Here is a 9,863-nt window from a genome sequence, read left to right on the forward strand (position 1 = left end):
TTACATTGTTATTTTAAGCGGAACACCCTGTATATTATTGCAGTTTTGAATTCCTTGGTTAATATTAGATAGAGTTTATTAAATGTATATGGCATTTAAAATTTATCGTTTTCGAGATAATCAGTTGTTTTTGAAAAAAATCACGATTTCAGCTCTCTAAATGATAATTGCCATTATTATGACACACTAAATCCTCACCAATTCCGGACAACTCAAAGCTAACGATGGTCTTTGAACGTGTGAGGAGCAATTTTGGGAACCCATGTCATTAGACCAATCTTTTTTGACTAGCATCTAACTGCAGCTGTTTATTTAAACTTTTTAACAAACACTCTAGAAGATTTGTTAGGCGACATTCCTTTAGCTACATTTCGAAGAATGTGGATGCAAAATGATGATGTTCCACCTCACAATACCACTGCGGTTCGTCAGTTTTTACATGAAACTTTTCCCAACTGATGGATTGGGCGCTGGGGACTAGTGATGTAAATCAGCGGTCCCTTCCTTGTTGTGTTCCGAGTTTCAGTTTGTTTCGTTTTGCGTTTTGTTTTAGTTGTTGTTAGTGGTTTACTTTTGTTTGTCAAACCACTTTTTAAACATGCCAGAAAATATTGACACTGTCAGTCCCAGACTTAATAAAATGTGAGAGAACAGTGGTTTTGCAAGACCTTCTTGACTCTGTTACATAGCTACTTTTTCGGACTTTAGAAAAGAATCTGATTTTACTGAATGATTTTTCGACATATTTGAACATTTCAGGTTAAATAATTATCCGGTATATAAATGTGTAACATATAGTGTCAAAAATAAAAGATTAGCATCAACACAATTCCAATTCTCATAAATATTAAATTAGATATGGTAACTCATTATTAAAACTACCAAATCACGATTACAAGATTATACAGATATGAAAAGTCACCTTACGTGGGTATAAAATTGATGAATGTATTGCCAGAAAACATAAAAACTGAAAGTTATATAAATTTACTTAAATCTGAATTTAAGAATTACCTCAATATAATTTATAATTGTCTCTCTGCTTTTGTTATTTTTCATAAATATATTTTAAATTTTGATATTGTATTTCTCAAAAGCTATAGCAATTTTTACAGAAAAAAGACAAATCTGCAATTGCTTCTAGTAAGTAACTCTCTCCAGTAAATTGTGTTTGACATTTACATACAAACAATTTGTATTGTTTCTATCATTCATTACTATAGCCGTATCAACGCCTGTTTGAATATTAGCATTTTTATTTGTATACATTTTGGTATCTTCGTTATTTATCAACCAATTTTGAAAAACTTTATTTTAATTGTATTTAGCATAAAAAATGTATTAATCAAGATATCACAAGGGCTACTCTGCGATTTGGATATTTAAAGTTGGGGTTGCTACAGCATCGGGTTGGAAACTATATCTCTTGATGATAATTTAAAAATAAAAATCGACGTGTCTGAGCATATTTTTGAAATATTTGTCTAAACGATTTTATAGAATTTATTCGTTACTTTCGAGAACCATTGTACAGTACAAATAAAAGCATTAATTGCACAAGACCACAACATTTTATATTTCGCGATGTATTAAAGTCTTTATTTGTAAAGAGAGTAATTAGTAGAGCTGTCATAATTGGCCGCGCACCAAAGGTGTGCGGATGATCAACATAAAATAAAGTGAATAATAATTACAAGATTTATGTTATTGTATTATTGTGAAACACGTAAATTGTCTTTCGCATCGTTGTCATCGGTTCCCCAATCTGGGTGGGATCCGTTATAGATCGCATAATCAGGTATGTTCCAACGAAACTTATGTACGGCGGTGATAAAATATCTTAATCTGAAGAGACCGACCGTTTGACATCTGCTGATGTAATATTTGCATAATTAAATAATGTACTTCCAAGCTGCTCTGACATGGTAGTTTCCACTCGGGTTTGTATTTATTCCAAGGGGAATGAAATGTATTATTATTTACTATATCAAATGGTAGGTTACATGCAATCAGTATAAAGATTAAATCAAACATAAATTGAACCTTCTGGTTTTCGCCGGTTTTTTATACTTTAATATTTATTACTTTATGTTTATTAATACTTATTTTAATAATTTTTTTAGTCAGTATAGTATGAATTGTTTGCTGTTTTTTTAGCATTAACTACGCTCGACATAATTACACACAATTATGCATCTAAAGACCACTAAAATCGTAAAAGAAATCATTCGATTACCTACACGGAAATCAGCAACTAAACCGACAACTATGCAGTTCGCGTGGCTGACTGACGGCGCCAATAGCTAGCTGACCGATTGTGACAGTTATAGTAATTAGGTGTTTTATAATTTATATTTTAACGCCGTTTTAATGTTTATTATGTATAGTAAATTATGTGTAATAAATTATGTAAATAATTGTTTAACTGTGTAGCCGAATAAAATGTATGAAACATTTGGCAGGTTATGTGCATAAATAAATTGAAATAGACAATGAAATACAAAATAACTTATAAGATAAATTTTGTACTATTTGGTTGAATACCCTCGACAACCGAGCACCATATAGCATATTATTTACGAATTTTTTTAAATAATACAGACCTTCGAATCATGAGGTTGGATTTGGCTTTGAATTAATTAGAGAGATGAAGGGTTATTTTCCACATTGTAAATAAAATCTGCATGCGGTTATTACTCCTGCAAATTTTTTCAGACTTAAAACCATGCCACCTTATACAACAACATTAGTGGAAGAAAAGGAAATATTTCAGAAAAATGAAGAACAAGAGTGTACTTTCGGACGTGAAAAATATAAGTTTCTTATTTGGGAATTCGAGACACGTATAATATGGACAAATGTGATACTCATTGGTCTGTTTCATTTTATAGCTCTTTATTCATTCCTGACACATTCATATTTCGAGAAACCAGGAATCGTCATATACGGTAAGTAAATGAAAATAATGTACCTAGTTTATAATTCAACGTAATTTGAAATTTAAGAAGTCAGCTCTGTTTATCTGCAATGAGTTTATATTTTCACTTTTTTAAACAGTTCGTCATAACTTCAGGAGATCGTCGCTTTCTAAAGTGTTACTAGTTATTTTAAGTTTGTTTTATTGTAAACATATCAAATTTTTTTTAAATTTATTGTTTCTAAAATATTCAGCGTTATTAAAATTCTGAGGTTTTCATTGACATTATAATTCTCTATTTGTATACTAATTTGATACATTGTTTCATTAGTCTATATAAAAAATTATCAGATATTTCAACAATCCTTCTTTTTTGAAACTTCAACTTGTCCAACTCCTATACTTCAAAAGCAAGGGCTCTTGATACATTAGACTTTTTACTAAGAAACAATTCAAGAAACAAATTCAAAAAATTGCTATATGAATTTAAAAAACACCGTGTATATTTATATAGCTATTTACAAGCCCTAGCAATTAAATATTCAAACGGTACATTATCTATTATAAATTTGAAGTAATTTTTTAATTTTTCCAAATTCGCCTCAACTGTACAAATAATAACTGAATTATTGACTTGTATTGATTAAAAAAAAAACAGTTGAACTGGAATTGAAATTACGGCTAGCTACAAAATGCGACACAAGTACATGTTTTTTAGCATAGTGTCGACTATGGATCTACAAAATTGCGAAGTGAAAAAATTCCCAAATCTCCTGTGATCAGAAATTATTTATCCTTTGGGGGTTCCTCTGTAAGGACTATTGCGTATGATCTCATAATATTTCAGTAACATTTAGGTCGGAGCTTCTTGTCGGCCAACTCAAGACTTTAATATCATTGTCTCCTTAACCATTTTTTGTGTACACTGGCCATATGACACAAGAAGCACCATCTTACTGAAAAATGATATTTCTGTCGTAAAATTGTTTTAATGCTATGGGTAATTAGTTACTCTCCAAGATATTCAGATATTTACCTGCATCAACGGTGTTGTTACTGAACTCTAATCGTCTCACCTTTCTTTACCGGCAGGTATTCCCAGATCATGATTCCATGTGAGAACTTTACTGTACTATTTAAGCACTCCTTGTGAATAGCTCCCCTTTACGTTCGTATCACGAGCTTGCGAAAATCCCTAACACACACGTTGAAAATAGATGAAAATTACTTGAGCCTAGTCGTCACGTTTCCGAGTAACTTTCGATTTAGCCCAAGCTCAACCCTTCTGCTTCTTGTGTACCTTCAGCAATGGTTGTTCTTTTGCCTTGTTGTAGCGTTCGACGTTACAATTAACCTTGCCTACAAACAAGAACTCTATGGTATTCTTATATATTTTTGGCCACTGAATTTGAATCTAAACTCTATTTTCTTATATGTATATTTCGAAGAGTTCTCAATAGTACATTCCAGGGTCCATATTCATTCAACGCAAAACCACTCGACTACAAATAGTAAAACTAGATATTTCATGAGTCTTTCATACGAACTCTATAACCCTGAAGTCTCCTACTTCAACCTTCATGACATCATAATCCTATACATAATACCATAAGCATGGGAATGAGAGTGAAGTACGAGGAGATTCGTATGTAATGACGAACTTGATGGATTGCAGAACCTTGGAATGGGAAATTCAGTAAACCTATTACCTTCCAATCAGGAACCACCACAATCCCATCAGCACATAACCCCATAACCTTATGAAACTGGAGATGGATCAACCTTAGAACCAAGACTCAAATAACCCTATAACCCCGTAACCGTTTATTAAAAATCACAATAACTTCTTAAACCCAAGAACCCCACAGTTTCATAACCCTATGAAACTGAGAACGCAGTAAACAGACTTGAATTCCCTCATGGTGATTTATGATACAGTGTTACGGGGTTACATGGTTACTTGAATCTTGCTTCCAAAGTTCGTCACTTATAAATATCGTGACACTTCAATTCCTTCGCTCTGTTCATTCCGTTCCCTTATGAGGCTATGGTGGTTTCTGATAAATGATAATGAGGATTTACTGAGTCCCCTATTCCTAGATGGAACCCATGAAGATTGTCATTAAATACGAGCCTCCTCGGATTCTCAGGATTATGGCATCATGTGGTTGTAGAGTTATGTTGTTATGGAGGTTGAGGTCAAGGGGTTTCAAAGCTATAGAGTTTGTATAAACGATCCATAGTTCTATTATTTGAATTCAAGTGATTTGACGTTGAAAAGGTGGGGGATCATGGAGTCCAGTATTGAGGATTTTAAAAGATATACGTATAATCTGACGATTTGCAAAAAATCGTGATATGTAAGCTCAAAAGAGAGGTCTACTTTATGGCACAGACAACTTTTTTTGTGGGCCTGTATAATTATTACCTCTAACCGCACTTTACCTTGTAAAATTCATGACCAGACTTGTGTATGCACTGACGGCAAATATTTCCTCGAACCTTTTTGTGCCCTTTTTATCACTTTTACCGGTCGACCAAAACTCTTTCTCAAACCTATACACCATCAGGTATGTTTTAATTATTATATCTACAATAGTAACTTTCGCCAGCAATTTTTTCCATTAGTTTCCCTCCCTCATTTTATTGAATTAATATTTCACGTACTTTTTTGGATGAAGTAAAACAAATAGAACAGAATTACACTAATTATACACTGTTTATACAAAATACCTACTAGATCTTCATAATCTTAGATTGTCATGCAACAAAAACATGGATTGTTGTTGTTGATTGTTGAGTTGGCTCCTTAAACAGATGCAAACTAGTGATATAACCATTAACTAGAAATATTTTTACAGCGACAGTAATCGGAAGCATATGTGGATTTGGTATTACAGGCGGAATACATAGATATTTTACACACCGATCGTATAAAGCAAAATTACCACTGAAGTTAATTCTGATTTTCTGCTTTTCAATGTCAGGGCAGGTATGTACACTCGTGGATCATTTTGGTGATGTCCAATATGTATCTACTAATTTCTATGGAGCACGTAGGGCAGGTCAAAATATCACTAGGACTTGCTATATTTTATTGTCCAATGTCGAGATTTACTTGTTAAAAAAACTATTCTTCATTTGTTTCGGTAAAACGGTTTTTGAGATTTGGTTTCTGAAACAAGGAGTAATAACTAAAATTATTCATTTATAAACTGTTATGTTGGTATATTGAAGATGGTCATAGCTGCAGAGCAACATGTTAAAAATTAAAAATAAACGTTTTCATAATAATAAAAAATGAGAAAAAGTTTACCTTTTGGTATTTAATACCACTTAGACAAATGTTTTCTCGGTGCACATAAAACATTGTTTTAGGGTATTTAGAGACAAATGCATTTTCTTATTATGCATCAGAAAGAAGTCAGTTACTGAATTGATGCACCTTAATATCAGAAAATGATTTGGGGTGAATTGTATAAATTAATCTGATGATTCTCAGAATATGAGAGTCAACTCAATTTATCATGTCTAATAACCATATTCCTTCTCCAGAAAATGTTTTTTAATAAGCTCTTGCTTGGATGTACAATGTACATATATATATATATAAGTGCAGTGTACAAGCAATTTTACACAAATGTACCTATTTAACACCTATAGGTTATGGCCAAAGAAACCTTATCTATTTATAGAACAAGAGCAATTGCAATGTATTCAAATTTTATAAGTGGCTAAACAATAGGTCATTATGTAAATTAATGTAGCTGTGTCGTGACAATTTTGTTTTTTGGGAAAAGATGTTTGCCTTATCCGGGTTGTTCTGTGGAGCAGTCCGGTGTTCAATGATTTACAACTGTGTAGAATAAGTTACATTGTATTTAACTCAAAAATTATCCCACTGACATGAAATAAAAATGAATTAATCATGAAGATAGAAGTGTTGGGCTAGGTTACCCAAATGGAGCGTCAGGGGTCATTAGGTGAAAACAACACCCAATGAGCATAAACGATGGAATTGGAAGAGTCTTAATACTGTCGGGACGTAGCAAAGAATTTTCTATCTGGCGGGACCATTACTAACGCCAGGTATAGAAGCCAAGGATAAAGACGCCTTAGCTTGCCGAGAGCGAGAGAAGGAACGCTTGGCTTGGCGCAATTGGAGTTCACACATCTTTGCACGTATATTGCAATGACCCTAAACATCCTGACCGCTCAAACAATGGTCCTGGTAAAATCAAGATGGCCCGCAGAAAGGACGTCATGAACCTCTTCTGGTACCACAGGCCTTCCTGGAGAGGTACACGTTGCTGCATTAGTTAATACAGCCTGGCTCTGAAAAATCGTAACGATCAAAGTGTTGGTACAGTCTCTCATTTATAATGCCGTAGTTGAAATTATCTTCTGGATGCTCTTTTACTTAGCGGATAAATCAAGGACATATCGAAAGTGGTCAACACCGTAATGAGTATGGTAATGTGTAGCGGGATAACGCATCGACTCTTTTATTCAGAATCCCAGGTTTATGTCCCAGGAATTCAAAGTCGTATAATTATAAAGAGTTGATTAACTTATATAATCATTAAGAAAGGTTTAATAGGATTTGCAGTCATTTCAGTTATTGATTTCCACAGCAAAATGATAATATTCCAGGGAGAATCTCAGTTTCGGGACCCAAAATAATCTGCTAAATATTGCTTCTTGATGGTTAAATAAACAGGTGGTGGTAGAGTTCGATTAGCGTAGTAGATTACCCGATCTTGTCCACCTATGTTCTGGATAGGTGCGGATCCCAAATCCAGATCTGAAAGGTCAGTTTTTAACAAGAAAGTTACGGTGATTGGTCTCCAAATTCTGGAAGATATGTTTTTGTTCTTCATTCCAATGCCATTTCACTCATTTCCTCAGGAGTTTGTTTTCAGATTTTGAGACCTGTGAAAACTTTGGGACAAACTGACGCCATTCCTAAAAATCTTCTCAATTCCCTAATAGTCCTTAGACCTGGTGTCCTTATCACATCGGTAATCTTATCTGGATCAGTATTTATACCGTCTTCCACATGGCCGAGATATTTCAATGACTCTGGAAGAACTTGTATGTAGATTATTTTTATTATTGAGATACGCAAAAGCCTACGTATGCACATCTAGCCCAATCATTTGCTTAAAGTGGCCGGAGTGGAGTGCAACCCAAACGGCATCACAGTAAATTCAAACAATCCTCTGCCAGGAATAGTAAAAGAGGTGATTGTTCTACTTTCCCGGGTTTGCCAGTATACTTGTTTCAAGTCGATACTGGAAAATAATTTTATTCCTTTTAGCTTTTCCAAGATATAAATCGTAATAAGTTGACTTGAAAATCAACGTAATCAATGTCCGAGACTTGTTGGTTGTACTAGGTAGTACAGTAGCGGCGGTAGCCAAGGCATTGCGAGGTTTCAAGGAAACTACTCTTGACTAGACTTCAATGGATAGGACAGGACAGAAAGTCCATTCCGAGAATGATGTCTGAAATAAGGTTTAGTATTATTGAGAAGTTACCTAGCTTTAAAGTTAGAAACCAAAACGTAAATCTCTAAGCTCCTCTTTAAGTTGTAGTAGTATTGTTATTTTGATTTTATCTATAGTTCCGAGAGATTAGTAGATACTTAGTATATTAAGATCTCGTAAAAAAAATCACTTGAATAATATTGAAAATCTTGATGGCAATAATCAACATTACTTTGATCAAATCTTATAACCAACAGAGATTTTTATACAGTTACGAGAATTCAACATGTGTATTTACAAAATGACACATTAAATATGGAAGACAAATTTTGAAATATATTTTGCATGTTACCTCGCATGTTACCCCTACATTTATCTGCTGTTTTAAGAAATATCAAGTGATAAATTTAAAGATAAATGTACTTAAAAATCCCACAGAACAGCATTTTAGAATGGGTCCGTGACCACAGGGTGCACCACAAATTTAGCGAAACTGACGCAGATCCACACGACTCCCGTAGAGGATTCTTCTTTGCCCATGTTGGTTGGTTGATGATGAAAAAACGCACAGAAGTGATAAAGAAAGGTCGACAAATAGACTACAGCGATCTATTAGAAGATCCATTAGTTGCGTTCCATGAAAGGTATGACAAATTTCGTATTTGATCACATTCTACTTATAGTGGCGTTTGTGTACAGATGCAAAAGCTTTATTATACAGGGTGAGTCGAGAGAATTGTACCTCCAGAGATGGATTCTACATATCTATGTAAATAATAAGAAAAATTAAAATGTTGTTATTCTATTTTCATTTGTTTTCAAGTTATAGCGTAATTACAAATTTAAAAAATTTGAATTCAGAGTATGTAATGTTCCAAGTCCAATACCAGAATATTTGTCAGTGTCATGTTAGGTTGCAATAGTTTCACATTTGATTACACGATTACACATTACGAGCAGAGTGTTACAATAGGCCAAGAACTTATTCAAATTTAGAGTATGCAAATATGGTGTTTGTTCATGGTTTTTATAATGGGAATGCTAATGCTGCTGTTGAAGAATATTGTCAACGGTTTCCACATCACCTCAAGATTGTATTTATCAGAGTTTTCGAAAATCTGTTCGAAATCGGTGCTTGTATAACATCTCAACGAGCTCATCGACCGACAAGGTTTAGAAAAAGGAGAAAATATTCTGGGTATAGTAGAAGATGATGCCATTACCAGCTCACGAAGAATTGCTACTCAATTGAGCATTCCACAAAGAAATGTAATAAAAACCCTCCACGACCAAGACATATCCGTACCATGTACGGAGATTACAACACCAACAACCGGAAGGTTATGGCTAAGCGTATCGAGTTTTGTAATAATAATAATAATAATGATAATGATAATGATAATGATAATGATAATGATAATGATAATGATAATGATAATGATAATGATAATGATAAT

General features: G+C 33.7%; 1 protein-coding gene across 1 annotated transcript in view; it reads left to right on the plus strand.

Annotated features, from left to right (window-relative positions):
- The first annotated feature begins 2,725 nt into the window (after positions 1-2,725).
- The window catches only part of LOC108917094 (acyl-CoA Delta(11) desaturase-like), a 20,995-nt gene continuing 13,857 nt past the window's right edge, over positions 2,726-9,863 (plus strand). The window contains exons 1-3 of the mRNA XM_018723532.1: positions 2,726-2,948; positions 5,779-5,909; positions 8,845-9,050. Of these exons, the coding sequence (XP_018579048.1) occupies positions 2,726-2,948; positions 5,779-5,909; positions 8,845-9,050 (560 nt within the window). The remainder of the gene's footprint in view (positions 2,949-5,778; positions 5,910-8,844; positions 9,051-9,863) is intronic.

This window comes from Anoplophora glabripennis, unplaced genomic scaffold (assembly GCF_000390285.2).
Source record: "Anoplophora glabripennis isolate ALB-LARVAE unplaced genomic scaffold, Agla_2.0 scaffold45, whole genome shotgun sequence".
Classification (NCBI taxonomy): domain Eukaryota; kingdom Metazoa; phylum Arthropoda; class Insecta; order Coleoptera; family Cerambycidae; genus Anoplophora; species Anoplophora glabripennis.